Source organism: Limulus polyphemus, unplaced genomic scaffold, assembly GCF_000517525.1.
Source record: "Limulus polyphemus unplaced genomic scaffold, Limulus_polyphemus-2.1.2 Scaffold3, whole genome shotgun sequence".
NCBI classification, from domain to species: domain Eukaryota; kingdom Metazoa; phylum Arthropoda; class Merostomata; order Xiphosura; family Limulidae; genus Limulus; species Limulus polyphemus.
In genome coordinates, this window is record NW_013665613.1 from 2,374,926 (window position 1) to 2,393,809 (window position 18,884).

The 18,884-nt window shown below is 31.9% G+C and overlaps 1 protein-coding gene across 2 annotated transcripts in view; it reads left to right on the forward strand.

Annotated features, from left to right (window-relative positions):
• LOC106469739 (Down syndrome cell adhesion molecule-like protein 1 homolog) overlaps nt 1-18,884 on the forward strand; it is a 127,635-nt gene that overhangs the window by 18,627 nt on the left and 90,124 nt on the right. For both annotated transcript variants that reach the window (XM_022399900.1, XM_022399950.1), the window contains exons 2-3: nt 6,610-6,990; nt 11,119-11,280. In XM_022399900.1, the coding sequence (XP_022255608.1) occupies nt 6,610-6,990; nt 11,119-11,280 (543 nt within the window). The remainder of the gene's footprint in view (nt 1-6,609; nt 6,991-11,118; nt 11,281-18,884) is intronic.

Sequence of the window (18,884 nt, forward strand, 5' to 3'; positions counted from 1 at the left end):
CAACAAAATCTGCCTACATTAGAAATTATGCATATTATAATACACTCTGACAATATTTGAAAAAAATCTAGTGCTCGTATACAAATAAAAAGTCTTATGAAATATTAGAATAATATTCGAAATACTATACAATAATACTGTATAAGTAATGATTTGTTTATTTGCTTTTAAACGCAAAGCAACACAATGGGATATATATGCCGTGCCTACCGTGACTTAACTCTGAAACATAGAAAAGTAAGGATCAGGACAGTGTGAGAAACAACACATAAAAACAAATAATTTAATATATTTTAGTGATCGTTTAGAATTTTCAACTAGTTTAATGTTATCGTTTAATATCTGAGAAAGCTTTTCTGAGTGTGACTTTAGAGGTTAATTGAAAAAGTAAAGTTAAAATAAAACTGTAGAAAGTACTTGACTATTGCTATCATTATACTTTTTTGATTGAGTTTAATACATAAAGCCTAAAATTGAAACGTCATACTGGTAGAAGGCACACTCAGTTATTTTTAATATTTGGGATATAAGGCCTCCAAACACGTTCACTAGACTTCTTTCAAATAACTGTGCGTAAAGCTGTAATGTAATGTTACTATCAAGCAAGTGTATTATTTCTATTTTTAGAATTATCTTAAATTATTATCGTTGCTTTTGTATTTTATTAGTGTTACTAACTGTTCAACAAAACGTACGTCTCAGGCTTCTACCAAATTGGTAAGAATCATTTTTTAAAATTATTGATAAGAAAATAACTAGATAAAAAATATTGACAAACTGAACAAAACAATACTTAAAACTAAATTATTTTTTACAAGTCAACACAACTATACATGCTCCTATCCGATATAATTTTATTGATATCTTTATTTTATTATATAATTTGTATACTAGACGGATTAACTTTTTGAACACGTGTGATGCAATCGGGCTAGAAAATAGTATCCGGTAACACGTGAACTTTAGAAGAAGAAAAATTAAAAACATAAAATCAGAAGTCCAAGGTTTCACCAAGCACAGATTTATTAAAAAGATCATATACAGCTGCTGTCTGCCTCGTTCTGTTCATTGATTTTTTAAGCTGCTTCAAAGATTAACTTTTAGTTCTATCTGTAACTTCAACAGAAACAATTCTATACGGTAAATATTACAGAACGAATTTATAATGTGGATTTGTGTAGATCCAAAATTTCATTAGCTTAATAGTTACCATGCTCAACATACAGAGAGCTATGTATTCACACTGAAAACTCGTTTGCACTATATACTATTGGTTACTAGACCTTTTGGATTAAAGCAATCGTTTTTATTAGAAAAGACGAGTAGTCCATATTTTTTTCCTGAAAGTATTAATGTAACAGATTGTAAGTTTATCCTGAATTATTCAATAAAAAGTTTAAAAAGATTAAAATTTCAGAAGCTCCAATTAACGGTATTAAAGTTTTATGAAAGAGAAATAAACAATTCTAAATGTACTTGTGCCTAAAAACAATAAATGATAAGTCTACGTTAATTCGCGCATTTGCTTCCTTTACGCAGAAAATTATAAAGCAACAACTTGTGCATATAGTCCACTGCAAGAGATTATTCACATACGAAATTACTCGCTCCCAATAAACAGAATTATTCTGTTCGTGTTCAGTTGTTCTAACTGAAGCAAGGATGGTAAAAACAATCGTACTCCTTAACATGATGTTAGGTGTATTAATTCATTCAGATATTAAATATTCAGTAAGAAATATATATTACAGTTTGTTTGTTTGTTTATTTTTTATTATTTTCGCTCAAAGCTACACAAGGGCTATCTGCGCTAGCCGTCCCTAATTTAGCAGTGTAAGAGTAGACGGAAGGCAGTTAGTCATCACCATTCACCGCCAACTCTTTGGCTACCAACGAATAGTGGGATTGACCGTCACATTATAACGCCCCCACGGCTGAAAGGGTGAGCATGTTTATTGTGCCGGAGAATATATTACAACAAATATCTATTGTTGTTGGTAATAGGATCTGCAAAGAAAACAGAAATAGAAATATCTCAAAATACAATGCTATAGCTTATAAGGAAACATTATTATTTTATTTTATATTATATGGAAATACTATTATTTTATAACTAATGTCATCTGACTTCAATTATGAAAAAAGTACTCTTGAAATCATTTTTCAATGGCTTATGTTTTACATTATAAACTAGAAATTGGAATCTGAAACATAAAGTAGCTTCCAATCTCAACTGTCTCAAACACTTTTTGACAGAGAGACAAATTGATAGACCAAACACCTTACTAACTCAAAATAAAGAGGTAATACAATTTTGAGTGTCCGTTATTGAGTATTTATTGTTTGATCATAGGATAATGTAAGTGTAGCCAAATTGGACAATAACACTTAGAAATGTGATCCAGAATTTGTCTTAAAACATCAAATTTCAAGCATAGTTTAAAAGTAATATCTTATCTAATCTTTTGCTAATCGTAAATTTACAAAGCAACAAAGCAGCAGACTTCTTTTGTACATATCACTTTCTTATTTCTAAATATCTCTAAATAATGATACTCTTATTTGAAGAAAGAGCCAACTATGAAAGACCAAAGCTGAGAAAACAAGCAGCTTAAAAAAATCTATGAGGCTTAAGGTAATTCCAATTTGCTTGTATTGACAAGAGTCGTTTAAAAGTTCATCTTTTAGAGCTATATAGTTTTAAGAAATTATATTATTTTCCATTTTTATAAATAATATGTTTTATTTTTTCTTTCCTACTAGGAATTAATTGTGTTCAACTCTTACATAGAACTGATCATTATAAAAACGATTTGTTTGCGCTAACGCCGTCGTATCTTAAACATCTGTATATTTGGTTAAAGACGAATTCTACTCCAAGATAGCGCAACGCCACTAAAAGTACACTTATAACTTGAGATTTGATACAATCAACACATTTCGAAGAAGAGAGCCTTCGATGCTCACCATGGAAGAGGAATAGCTCGTAAGCAGAACATTTAGGATAGCAAGGTTTACAAAACCAATGTTTGACTCGAGGATGGACGCGGGTAGACACAGTCCATCCACTTTTTTGAAAATGAAGACGCCGTCCACTCACTATTTTTGGAAAAACGCCATTTTTTTTCAAACACCTATGTGTACTATTGCTTGTTTTGAGTGCTGTTTTATTTTTATGGATAGCTTTTATATGCGGAAACATCTGTTAGCAAATTTAATTTTTTATTTTTGTGTTGAGTAGCCTTGTACAGTCCAACCACTATTTTCTGTAGGATTCTAACCATGTACGAAGTATCACCCCATGCCAGTCCAGAAACTTCATATCCAAAAAACGTTGCAATAAAGCTGGCATATCATGGTATTCTTAACAATATATTAAAAGAAGATTTGTAAGTAACGAATGCCCATAGCTGAAAGTTCTGAAGCTTTGAACAGAGCCGTGCAATGAAATAAACGACTGTTTTCTTGAAGAAAATGGGCCAAGAAATTGGAATTATACAAACCGATTCGACCAAATTCCTATGAAGTGTCTAATATAACCCTAATGGACTTCTGTGTGTTTGATGTGTGCTTAAGCATGGTTTCATAAGCTGGCACTCACATTCAATGGAGAAACTGAAATAAAGTATCAAAACGTGTTTTGTGAGGTTAACCTCGTAGTTCTTTGCAGTAGCTTGTTACAATAGCACAGAGTTATGGCCACCAAACTGAGCACGACTGATGATGGGAGAAGAAAGGCAAAGATCAGCACGGAACCTAAAACATAAGATGCGATTACATCTTAATAAAACGTTTTAAGATTTCTAACATCATTCGTACAGTTCGGCTGTTTTCTTTAAAGTTACTTGTCATATTTTAATTGCATTCTGTCTTTAAAAGAAACAGTTCTTGTGTATTTGCATGTTGCCACTCTGATAAATAATCAGATAGAAAAGTACACAGACAGAAATCAATTATCTTTAAACAAATGTTTGCTGAATTTGAATGTCATTGTCACTCAATTACAAACCGTTAACTGTGATCTTTATTGAAAAATCTCGTTCTTTTAAAATAATAGAGGAAAACACAAAAAAAGTATTTCTAATAATCACTATTCTTTCTGTTACTTTGACAAACGTTGGTATATATTTTAAATTCAATAGTTAGGAGATTTCTTCAGCTGAACGAGGAAGAGCTCTGGGAATTGAGCTTGTCTACTAAGCCGTATTAAAACCCCACTATCAGCTTTGGAGAAAAAATGGCCATTGAGATATATATATATCGCCCATATAGTAGCAAACAGGCAAAGGCAGTAGTGAAAATTTGTATAAAAACACAACATCGCAGAAACAATTATAATCTACGTAAAAAAACTAAGCCTATAAAATCATGAGTACGATAGTTCCTAACGAAATTAAGTGAATCTAATTTTCCAAGACCTGATGTAATATCGATTCGCAAATGTACTATTATCCAGTTTGAAGGATAATAAAGTAAAGCTAAAAACCTACTATAGTATATAAGTTTGGTTTTTCTTACAATAGTAGAATTTATTACGTCAACATCAATAAAATCTCTCTAGCCTATCTTTTGCTCGTGATTTATATGAACAGATATTCACTGCTTTATAACTTTTATTAATATAGTTGAAAGTATTAGAATATTTCTTCAAGTGAAATATTGCTGGCTATTATTCACTCTATGAAAAGTCTGATAAATACAGAAAGCAATAAACGGTGACGTTTTTATATTAGATTCATGCATTTTATGGACAGAAGCAACCTTAAAGTAAAACCAAAAGCTATAATCTAAGCAGCCTATAAGAGTCTTTAAATTCTAACAGTATATTCCTTACTAACTGTAAAAATTTGCATAATAACATTCCTATACCTAGCCACAAAAATTACTGGGAAATGTTCCTTTTTAAAAAAAATTCTGTATGATTTTACATAATCATTAAGTACGGCAGTGCTTAATAATATGGATCGTCATGAAACAAAATGGCAGCCATAAAATTCGCCCGTTTAAAACAACTTTTAAAATGTCTGAATATTAACAATCACTATTTCACAGTATTGACTAAGTAAAACTAAAGCTTATTATGCTTATAAAGCTGCCTAAATCACTATATACGTGTGTGTTTATGGAGTAAGTATCTTTTCCAGACAAGCGTACAGAAAAAAATGACGAAACTTATCGTTCTAATTCTTTAATAGAACTCTTCCGTTTGGGTTCCCAATTATTCCTTTCTTGTACTGAAATGGGTACTAGAACCTATATATGTATAAAACGGACGATGCGGTACTTTGGGCACATAATTAGATTTGAGGATAGATCGGGTATACGCGCGCCCCACGTTTTATATTGGAAACAACCAAATATGATGAAAAAAAATTGTTAAATTGTATAAAGACAAGTAGGGATCGATATATACGTAACCTAGCTAGCTATTATAATATAGAAAGTTTTAATGCTACAAAAAGTATTGAAACAAGAAAGTCAAAACTACAAAAACTAACTTACTTTAAATTTCAAAAAATTATCCCTATTTTGGCCCAGACTAACATAATTCCAATAATTATGTTAGTCTAGGCCAAAATAGGGATATTTTGTTTTATTTTATTGACCTAGTCTTTATAATTTTGACTTTCTTATTTAGCTATTTAGGTTACGTATATATCGATACATACTTGTTTTAATTTTTTTTATTATTATTATACTTGGTTGTTTCTTTTCATTAGCTATATTTTTGTGCGCCAGCAATACCAAGCGTGGGGCGCGCGTATACCCGATTCGATTTCATTACTCATCACGTTCTCTAGCAACTTATTCACAAATCGAATTATATATCCAAAGTAGATCATCATTCGTTATATATATATATATGTGTGTGTATGTGTGTGTGTGTGTGTGTGTGTGTATCTATACCAGTATCCTTTTCGGAACAAGAAAGGAATCATTGGGAACCCAAATGGAAGGGTTCTATGAAATAATTAGAGCGATAAGGTTCGTCATTTTTCTGTACGCTTGTCTGGAAAAGTAACTTACTTACTTACTTACTAAGATGAAAATTCGTTGAAATAGTGAAACTTTGATTCACTACAAGTTCAATAAGATTTAGTTTTCCTCGGCCAATACTGTTTAATAATCATTGTTAACATTCAGACATTTTTAAAGGTGGTTTTAAACGGTCGATTTTTATGGCCACCATTTTGTTTCATACTATGAACAGAAAACTTCATTTTCTATCCACATATTAGCTGTGTATCGTGTTATGTGTTCTTGTTATTTTTTCACGTGTTCTACATTCAACCCAAATTTTGATCTTGCTAGAGTATAAAACTGAGCGTCTAGTGAATTATTTTCTGTAAGAATAATTTTGTTGTATTATCTACAGCGTATAAGCCAACGGTACTGATAAATCATAATATTTATGGATTTCAATTTTACACATAAAAAGTTTTACATAGAAAAAAAAATGGATAACCCCTAAATTATAAATCTTTTATAAGACATCTTTGTGGATGATTATCAAAGCAACGTTTAATAAAATATATATTTATATGACTGCGAATTACGTTATTTGGTTGCTGAATAACAGTTTATTTCCTTCATCTTTGATTTTACCAGAATGTGGAAGTCTTCCATGGAACACCGCTGGTGGTTTGAGAACCAACAAAGAATTTCTAAATATTTGTGGACGTAATACTGGAGAGCAGCACCCATTTTTATCTGATGCAGTAGATCGACTTAGATACTTTTTAAGTAATAAAAAGTATGCATCGCTATCATTTATCTGGAAAACATCTGAAGGATCAAAACTAATAAGTCTTCTTTGCACACTTCACCTGAAGAAAAACATCAGACTTTCCTATCCAGTTACCCAGTCTTTACCTAGGTTTCGGCGTGAAGTTCAGGAAGAAACGAAAACTGTTCTCAGTGGTCAAACCGCTGTGCTTACATGTCCCTCCAACGAACAAAATGTGGAAAAAATCATTGTCTGGAGTAAAGGTAATAGAAAATTTTAGGAGATGTATAAACTAACTTTAATTCGCATCTTAACCTCAAATAAAGCATCGACAAATATGTGTTTTAAATTAAAAAAACATTAATACTATAAAGTATTAAATAACTACATACAATATCGTTTATATTGTTTGTATCTTGCTCCTTCTGGAAAAAAAATATTTTGATGATGTTGAAAAATTTTAATTTCATTAAAAATTTTCTTTAGATTGCAGTAAAAACAGTCACATCGTTTGTTTGTTTTAACGTTGTACTTGAATTACCTTCCCCTTATAATAGTACTTGAATTCTCACGTAGTTAAATAGGACGGATTGGTTAATTAAACAGAAAGTTGAGAAAAATATATCTAATAAAATCACATAAATACTGCTTATTTTACAATGTGATAGACCTAAGTTTTCGAACAAGTAAGATAAAATTTAAACATTGGGAAAAACTTGATATGACTCCTCAATAGTTGCGAACGTAGGGAGAAGTTTAGAAAATATTTCGACAATACAAATCATTAAGAGTTGGAATGTAATTCCTAATAATAATAACTATGATGAAGCTTTCAGCATGTTGTAACCATTTCTAGAAAGTAAATTATATGAATCTAATACAGTTTGTCCAAAACTTCATACATTTGTTATATGTGTATAATAATGTGGGTGAACCTAATTTCTAATCATTTTATAAACCGACTTTTTAACCAAGTATCCTTAGTAAAGGCAATTTGAATGAATAGGTTTCAATGATTTTGTGAAATTATTATTCCATTATATGTCTAAGTTTTGAATTTTAGGTAAAAATACTAAATAACTTCTTATTTTCAAGTTTTAATGTATTCCATTTCTAATAGATTGACGAATTAACTAATACATTGTCATACACAAAACTAAAGCGCATATTCAGGCATGCATAATAAAACCAATTAGAATGTTAATAAATACTTTTTAAAATAATAAAAATGTGATAAATAGAAAGTAAAAAGTGAAACTAACATATTAATGAACAGTTTTAGTGACATTCTATACAATTTAGTGCATTCTATCAAAAGAACTTCGAATATGTAAATCAGTAAGTAATGTGATAACCATAACCAATATAAAGTCGCGTTGGAACGGCATGTATCACAACTATATCTTAATATTGTCTGCGTGTCGTTTGTGATGCCACTGAAAATTAGTCGCTTTTGGAAATACAGTCTTGGCAAAAATTTTGCATATTGTTCTATATTGATGTTAATGTTTACGTGCATAGAGTATTATTTATAAAATGCCCGAGTAGTAACAGAGAAGGTAGCGTATGATCGATCAAACATGTATGAATTGTTATTCTGGTCCATATATGTTGTTTTGAACATTTGTTCATCAAAACACACATACACACTTGTTTTGTATAAAATGGTGTGATTTTGGTATAAATTTTTTCCAAAGAGATCAACCTTTGTTCAGACAATTTCTCTGTACTTGGTGTATAGTCATGCCTCGTCACGTTCTAGAAGTTATAAGGTGTCAAATTGTTCGACTGTTCAGAAACGGCATGAAGCAAACGACCATTACCAGAACAGTAGGGTACCTCCACTGTACTGTATCCAGAATCCTGAAACGTCACCGGACTACAGAAAACTTTGTTCCAGGAAGGTCTACTGGTAGACAGCAAAAACTACTGTCCGAGATTATCGTGATTTGATCAGGTTAACTAACAGGTCAAAATCGAAAGAAGTCTTACAACACCTTACGAGAGGAATGACATTAACACATTCATTCCAGGGTATCCAGAAGAACAGTGAGTAGGAGACTAATCAAATAAGGTTACTTTGCAAGAAGGCTACCAGCAAACTAATATTAACCACAATTAGCTGCCGTCACCGTGTTACTTGGGAAAGACAGCATGCCAGCTTACAGTTAAGACATTGGCGACTTGTCATCTTTTCAGATGAGTCCTGTTTCCGGTTGATAAAGCTGATGTTATGATTCGTATTTATCGTTTGCCTGGAAAACAGCTGAGATAAGACTATCTTTCCCACAGAGAACACACAGCAGGTGGTGCAGTTCATGTTTGGGCAGCTATTCATCATGATGGAAAAACTGCTCTTCATATCCTCTAGGGAAACGTCAATGGCATCTCCTGCAAACATTACATGAAGACTATATTTCTGCCAACAATATGCCAGGGCAAGGTTTAGCAATAGCTTTGTTTTCCAGGTTGACAATGCCTCTGTGGAGGTATTGTACAGGATTATTTCAAGATTGCCATGGCCAGAAAAGTCTCCAGATTGTAATCCCATTGAGAACTGTGGACAGAACTGAGCCGGAAAATTGCTAACCACAACCCAAAAGTTTCAGCGCCCTCTAGTGGCAAGTTGGGATGAAATCATAGTAAAGTACATGAATAAATACATTCGCAGTATGCCACGTTGCCTTGCGGAGGTTATTAGATTATGAGAAAGACCAACCAAATATTGAATGCTTAATATGAACTAATATAAGGTTACATTCGCTATTTATAATAATTTCACGTTATATTTTGTCATTATATATGTTTTGGTAAGGTTGTGTTATGATAGTTAAAATGCTGAATTACACGTCTTTCTACAAATGTCTAATATAATTGTTTGATGTTCTAATAAATCGTTCATGATCTTTATAGAACCCGTCTCATTACCCAAATTATGTAGATGTTTAATATAACATGCATTTTTCAGTTTGACAGGGCTTTTCATATTAATTATAATGATCTTATTTGTTACAAAATATGCAAACATTTTGGCCAAGATTCTAATATGTAAGAGCTTTTTCCAATGCATATTATTCATACACTCAGATCATAAAGATGTGTTCACTTCTGAGATTTAGCATTTCCAAGAAGGAGATATCTCTGATCTTAATGGTATTTGGAATACGGACCAAGTTCAAGCACCAGGGAACATCCATAAAGAGACCTACAAAAAAAGTCGTACCGCAACCGTTGAAAGCAGAATGTGGCTGCTTGTAACATATGAGAATCCACAAATATAAAAGTAAGTAGCAAAAGCAATAATATGCACCGTAATAGAGAAGGATCTCGGTATGGAAACGAGGCCAACAGAGTGTGTATGAGTTCATCTAGGTAAGGCCTCCCGCCATACCTCCCGTTCAACCGTCACATACCTAAAGCAGTTGAAGAATGAAATAACTATTCATGCTATTCCATATGAAGACATACCAGTCAAGTCGCCGGATGCAACGTTTGTGGATTTCTGTACGATCAGACTGTTGAAATGGTTACTATGAAACCATTGTCCTCGTACACTAGATATATTGTGGAAAGCACACATAACAGTCTTATGATGGAACCTTTTCCAACGGAAATTATACTGCAGGGCTGTTGTTAATATGTGTGGTTGCCGGGGTTGAACAGGGTGGCAATAATAACTGTAACGACGTGATGAGTCTCCAAAATCGTTTTGATATAATCTATTCAACCTTCTGTATTATTAATTAATTTTAAAATGACCGTATATTCTTATTTAAATTCGAAACTTTCACAAACGTACGGAAACTTGTAATCAAAGATGTTGTTATATCTCAGAAAAAATAATAGATTTAAACACAAAATTTTGTAACATCTGCATAATCTTAACCTTAAAATTCAATATCCTAAACAATGAGACGATTTGTAAAACAAACTCGGGTGCCTTTCGTTTTTGTTTTTTTTTAATACAATTTTCAAAGTATAAGTAACAAATTGGTTTCTACTTTTAATTAATGGAAGCTCCCCGAGTCTAATTTTCCGCAAATGATGCTTCCATTATTTTGTGCCAAAGCCTAGTGAGCAGTGCGCTGATGGTTAAAAGGATCAGGAATAGGCCGCTCTGCACTTTCAGGCATGGGATCGTTTACATCGTGGAGTCACTCTTGCTATTAGGTTGTCATTCAGGTTGAAAATACTAACATTATTTTTCTACTGGGAAAAGCACAAAACCTTTAAAAATGTCTTAACAATAATAAGCACAACATTGAATCGATGTATATAAGCCATGCAGTAGTGACGTGAAGCAGTTTTCAAATAAGAGTACACTCTGTTAATATCTGGTTATATTTGATTATATGAATAATCGAATTAATATTTTTTATGCTATTTTTCAGACGGTCTCAAGCTACCTATAAACCCTAGACAGAAAATTTTACGAAATGGAAGCCTAACTATAAAAGAAGTAACACAAAGTACAGATGGAGGAAGATACAGCTGCCGTTACCTTGACGATAAACTTAGGTCAAGAAAAAATGTTGTTATTCTCAGAATTACCGGTAAATAATTAAATATAGTCAATACATTTTATATTATTGTATGGATGGAAAATAGTAATATTATATGTGTTCGGTTATATAGTTATCTAATAAAAAAAACCTAGGGTGTGAAAAAAATTGCGAAAAAGTGCGAAAAATTGGAATGAAATCAAAATTGGCGGCCAAACTGGTAACTAGACTTATAACATTGGTAAGAATTTTACAGCAAATATTCATTCATTAGTTAGTCAGGCCGCGTTTTTTGTTCAACTTGGTGCATGATGGTGGGTAAAACAAAATACGCGGCCTAGCTGACTAATGAATGAATATTTGCTGTAAAATTCTTGTCAGTGCTACAAGTGTAGCTATCAGTTTGCCCACCAATTTTGATTTCATTCCGTTAAATCGTATGGTCAATCCTTTTTTGGCGCACCTTTTTTCACACCGAAAGTGTTTTTGATTAGATATGATAACGTTTTGTCAATACACGCCAACAAACCACAGCAAGTAAGAAAGTGATACTCGACATTAACCAACATTATCTTTAGGATCGCAACCATATTATTCGGAACAGACCTTTGCTTTACAGAACCACACAGATTCTATGAAATATATGGTGGTAGCTTTTCCCCTCTAAAACAGTATTAATAACTTCCTTTATAGTAACATCATGGACTTTACATTAACAGTTTCTTGTCATCACAAGCATGCACTCGATACAGCCGTATGAAACATCATTATTTACGCTAATTGCTTAAGCTAATATCACGTAGCGCTAAACACTCTTTAATTAGGAAAATTTCATAAAATTTGACAATAAATAATGGATAATAACCGTTCACCTGTATGATTCTTTTGAAAACTTGAGATAGAAACTGATAATCTAATTTGCTTACTCTAACCAATACTTATTTATCTGCACGTTCTTTTACCCTAGAGATATGCTGCTCTAAATCAGCCATCTTTAATCTGAATGACAAAAAAGTAAGAACAGTCCACTTTTACTATTAGGTGAAACTGTAGTAAAACTTTCAGACCGATAGCTTACGTGACTTTTTGCATAGGCGTGCGCAAAAATTTTGATCAAATTTGAGCGGTTTTTGTTGAATAACTTTGCACATGTGCTTATATTTAGACTAAGTTTGACATTAGTTGTAGGTTTTCAAGATTTGTTAATATACCAAATTTGAAAAAAAAAATCCATGAAAGTTAAGTAGGTTTTTCTAACAGATAAATTTTCCTTACTTTCTTTGCGAGGAAAAAGTAGGGAAAAATTCAATCAAAATTGGAAATTTTATATCTCGTATATTTCTTAATGGATTGCCTTGTAACTTGGTATGTGAAGTAAGGGTCCAGTAGAGCACATCCTCTGAAAATATATGATAGTTTATATTACCACAGTCCGAGATTCAGAAAGTGGAAAATCGCTAAACTACCATTTTTGTTAATAACACACAATAACTGCAGGTTGTTTTAGCTGTACGAAACACTACCGTGTGTCTTGATAGTTACAAAACTTCCTTGGAGAAGAGTCCGAAACATTCCACAATAAAAGTGTTAGCTATGTAAAAAAATTTTTACTCTCTTTATATTGATATTTCACTAATTTGTTTAAACCATTGAAATAATACGAAAATAAGTTTATGTTGTTGTCTTATTTTAATCGTTTAGATAATGCTTTCGAGAAACGTATCATTAATAAGTTTTTGTTGTTAATAGATATAATCCATAAATATATAGTAATAACAGAGAGAGATTGAATACACTATATTAACCCGGTTTTGGAGCCCCACCACATCGTTACAATCCATGTTGTCACGGCTGGTCTTGCCCTATCTGACGACCATACATTTTAACAATAGCCCTACAGCATAGTTTCCTTTGACAAAGGTTGTCATGTACAAAGTACTTCATTCTACCTTGCAGGCTTTCCATAAGCTATCTAGTACACAAATACGAAGATTTCCAACGCCATTTTCAACAACCTGATTGCACATAAATCCATAGGTGCTGTGTCCAGCTGTGTAATGTCTTCGTATGGTATAGCATGAATACCCATTTCATTCTCCAACTGCTTGAGATATAGGATAGTTGAAGTGAAGTATCTGTAAAAGTCTTATCTTGAAGATCCTTCTTAATTATGTTACGCACTGTTGCCTTAGGCAAGTGTAAAGCTTTTTGCTACAGACTTTTGCGTTTGTGGATTTCATATATTACAAGACGCCCATTTTGCTTATAACATCTGAAATAAAACTGGTTCCAGAGTTTTTTTTTGGATGGCCCTGATATCACAGGTTGTTACAGATAGCTTTAACACTACTTTGTTACGATCGTGCTATACTTGCATTTTGCTTTCCCTGTTATGTCCATCAACTTTAATTAGGATGTACTTATTTATTCCTATCAGGAATTGACTCACACACACCAATAATTTCCAGTTTATTACTATAATCAATAATATACATAGATTTAGAACTAGGTTTTGTTTCTTACTAACAGCATATTATTTTCTTCATTCGCCTCTCTATCGGTTTATTTATTCTTCCTCACATCTCCCGATCTTCTTTTTTCATTTTTATTGAATTTCTGTATTTCATATTTCATTCTTAAAGCCACGCCAGATTTCTTTTTGATGCTGCACACCTGTTTAGGTTATAACATCCTATAATAATATGGGTCTCATAATCTTCACACCGGTTGAACAAGAAAAGCAGTTGCTCACTCCAATCATTTTCTAATGACTTAGAGTGTTGTAATCCCCTAATCTCTTAGAGACTGACGAAATGCCAGCTGCTTTCTTACTTCTCTCAACTCCAGTATTCCTTACACTTAACTTCATAACACAAGTTCATTAATTTTCCCGTGTTTTTCAACGGAATTAAATACAAAAGAAATCTCCAACATGGAAATTCTAAATCCTCAATCTAAACACATAGTTATGATCTGAATGTATGATCATTTCGCGTCGGAGAGATCTGTTACATACCCTTCCCTAAAAATGATAAAATTTATGTGGCATCACACTACTTACATAACTCCAAACAATGTCAAAATGTAATTCTGATACATCCAGTTCTACCACGATTTTATATTGTTTATAGTTATAAGGTGGCTTGCTGATTTGCATATTCAAAATCTCTTTAATATAACGTATTCAACCTTTTGTAGGGTGTTTAGTCATTTTCGAAAGTGTATTATTGACAATAATCTTAAATAATTTGACACATTCTATTAGGTTATCTTTGGTGCTAAATTATTCACTTTTACTGAAGAACTCTTGAAAGTTAATAAGAAATAAGAAGCCTTATATTATAAGATAAACTGTAGAACCTCTCACTTAATGTAAAGGGAAAACGACAAGGCAAATGTATTTGTTTCTGATTTGTTATATACATATATATGTATGTTTGTTTGCTTGTAGTTAAGCACAAAGCTACACGAAGCTATCCACCACGGGTATCGAAACCCGGTTTCTAGCATTGTAAGTCCGCAGACTGTGCCACTGGGGGGATATATGTATGTACATGTGTGTTTGTTTTCAGTGTTAATTAGGCCACAATAGCATTGTTCTTGTTGTATGCTAGCCTTGTTTATCTCTAATACCTTTGTTTTAACAATTATTGTATCTTTCTCAAATAATTTTCAGCGTATTTAAGCAAGTCAAAGATAAGCAAACGTCATTATATTACGGTTATAATATTTTATGGACTTTCTCAAAAAATTATAGAAATCCATTGCATATAGCAAAAATCTAGAAATCGTTAGGATATCTAACTTTTTGGATATCCACTGTCGTCGTTAATGAATATGGTGATCATAGTGTAGTTGAAATACTAATATACAACTCTTCTTCTCCGAAACCTGCAGTATTAAAATGTAGTGTTAAAAATGCAACGAGACTAATACTATTATCTTATGACAAATATAATTTCTTATAATCACGTCTTCGCCAACAAAAACAGTCACACCTTAACGATGTTTATTCTACCAAATGATAGGATTTCTTCCTTCTTAAAAAATCGGACTGGTGGGTGATTATTTTATATTCAAAGCTTCCTGCAACGGTGATATTAATTTTAAACCCATTTGTAATAACACAGTTTTTTTGTTTTTTTTTTGCTTTTATGGCAAAATTTGGAAAACTTATTACTAAACTTAAAGATATATCAATGATTTAATGTTACAACTAATAAGCCTCAGATAAGTTTACATTCTTCACAAATAAATAAAAGAAATTAAGAAAGTTCCATCTGTCAGCCTTTCAAATAAAAAGTCTGGTACAATGAAAAATGAAGAGATAAAATGAAATAATTAACGTTGAAAGTATTTGCTTGTTTATAAACTTTAAATTTGAAACCTGTTTATATATTTACCGTCAAATTTTAATTAATTCACTCTTTCAATGATTTTGTGAATATATTTAATCACTCATAGATATTTCGCTGAAAAATTTTTATATTCAAGATTCTTTGAGAATTATAATTAGAAAGCAAAAATATAAAACGTTATTTAAGTAAAACTCTCTCTATAGATTTGAAAGTTTTGACGCAAGATATGTTTTTATTTTAAAATCATATCTTGTAAAATTATAATTGTGTTGAAATAATTATATATCTATATGAAACCATGAAAAAATGTAAAGTGGAACTCGTGCTTTACAAATTCTAATTGTGAATACTGTGTATAGAAATTATCTAATTTTACATCTTTTCTCAAGAACGCGAAACAGCTGGGAGTAATATGTATGTTGTTATTTTAATATTCAATATGACGTTGATATATTGTTGGGGAATAGTTTCTTTATTAGCATTTGCAGCTTGTTGTTGTTGCTTTTTTCCTAATATTCAGCATACGTAAAAATTATTTTATACTTTAGAAATAACTTTATTAAACCGTGAATACAATAACCATTGTATAATTAAAACATTTTAGGAAACCTTTTCCATACTTAAACAGTAATTTTAAACAAATTAATAGGAAGAGCTAAAACAATTGAGATTTTTAAATTATTAATGAAATTAGACTGATTCAACCTTTCATGAAAGTATTCGAAGAGACAATATTTTTCTTTAATTTTCTCTGATAATGATCAGGTTCGAACAATTGGCCCAAAAAACATTGTTAACAAGCATTTGCAACTTAAATATCTTTATCTCCTGGAATTATTTCCTTCTGGCCAAAATGTTCTTCTTCTCTTTTTGTTTTATAAGCTGAGTAACATTCAATATTGTTTGTTTTAATTATGCACAAAGCTACACAAGGGCTATCTGTGCTCTGCCCACCACGTGTATCGAAACATGTTAATAGCTTTACAAAATTTGTGAACGTAAGGCTGCCAACTTATATTTCTATTTATTTTTGGTAGCTCCCCCCCCCCAGTGGCACAGCGGTATTTCTGTGGACTTAAAACGCCAGAAACCGGGTTTCGATACCCGTGGTGGGCAGAGCACAGATAACCATTTGTGTAGCTTTGTGCTTAACTACAAACAAACAAAAACATTTGTTTTTGTGTTTACCTCTTCCTACTGGTGCGATTAATTTTTTTTTTTTTGTCTTTGAGTTAAATTATTGGTTATTTGCATCGTTAAGTTTTATGATTATCTGTTTTTCACTGGGCACACCATACCTATCTGCCATTGTATGCTTTTTTTCGGGAAGATGTTCAAAAAGGAAGGTTTTATATGTTCTGTTAGACCGTGTATTTTGTTTTACCCATCATCATGCACCAAGTTGAACAAAAAACTCGGCCCGGCTAACTAATGAATGAATATTTCCTGTAAAATTCTTACCAATGTTATAAGTGTAGCTACAAGTCTGACCACCAATTTTGCTTTCATTCCTTTAAGTCGCACACTCGATCCTTTTTTGGCCTCACCTTTTTTTCACACCTAAGGTGTTTTTTATTAGATCTATAATAACAGAAAGGGCTTTCCAAAACTGACATTTAATAAAAACAATATTTTGTATAAAAAAATCACAGAGATTCAATCAAAGTTCTATAACAAGCATTCTCAAACTGTAGAAGGTCACGAGAGGCTTCAAATCGAAGGAGCTGTAAAGATTCAAAAATTCTCTTTGAAGTTTCTTTTGCAAATGCTAACATATTTAAAGAGAATTGTTCCATCTTTTTTTCTTTTTTTTTCTTCTTTATTCATTGCAAAGCTACACATAGCTTTTATTAATTTTGAGCTGATAGACTAAAGGAAAAACATTTAGTCAACAACACCCACCACCGACTCTTGGGCTTCTCTTGTCTTAAAAAATCACTTTTATAAAACACCACGACCGACCGCTAACTGCGGAACTTATTTATGAGGCAACAGGACACGAATAATGAATGCTCGGATTCAAAGTCCAAGCACGCTAACCCTCACAATAGAGATACCGGACTGGAACGTTTGAGAGTCCCGGTTTTATAATTCTGAGATGTTTCATTGCTTGTAGTGTAGCTACGTGCACTAATATTTATCTAATAAAATTGAAAGTGAACAAAGTAGTAATAGTGTTTAATCGAATCGAAAAGTTTATTCGATAATTATGTGGAACTTGCCAAAACTTGTGCAAATAAGAGTAGGATTTTTTCATTAAATTATAAAGTTTATATCTAAATACGTATGTGAGTCATCTGTCACGCAAAAATTTGGCTCACTTGAATGACACAAATGAATGAAAGCTCATTACATATTCTGAAATAAGCTCAAAACTGAAAGGTTTGTTGAACTTAAGGTGAAAGTATAAGGAATGGTTAAATGAAAAATGTGCCTATCCAGCATTTTACAGAAGCTTCACACGTGTAGTGAAACACCAATCTCATGAAGAGAAAGTTATTGGTCTTAGAAAAAGCTTCTATGTTTGCATCTGTTTCTAGCACAAAAGAAGCCAGTCAATGTGTTCATCATTTTATTTATCATCAGACGCAACGTTAAACATTGCCTTCAAGTATGTCATCAAAGATGGAAGTGAATCATTATCATACATGTAACAGCGTGTTCTGACTATTAACTGGTGTTTCCGTGTATGTATTTTTTGTTTTGTATTGTGTATGTGTGTCTGCCAGAAATTGTGACATATTTCACAATATTTCAATTATATCTTGTGAATGACTGATATAATAAGTTATATATTGTAAACTATTGATATAAATAGCGTTTCGATTGAAACTTTGTGCATTCCCACCCGAGTTGAGAACTCTGATAATGAGCAAAAGACTTAGTCGACAGTGGCATTTGGCTCCCTAAGTGTGTGATTAAGATAATAATATTTTCTTACTGGAAATATGTACTTGTAGGGTCGGTAAAAGAGGATTTTTTTATAAATTATTATCAGCTTTATTGTGAGGGAATGTCACAAAAACTTTCGATCATTGGATCACGCTTCGCCAACATAAAGTGTTATTTACTGTAATTATTGACAATATGTATTGAAGTACACGATCTTTTCTTAATTGAAGTATTTATATTCAATATTTTAAAGATTCTATGCACTTTTTAAGCACTGAAGATATATATGTTTACATTTGGATGAACGCTTATTTGAACACTTACCTAATTGTTTGTTTTTTTCAGTTCTAAAACATATAATTATGAACAAAACTTTCTAATTTTTTATCACCTTACAAATCATCT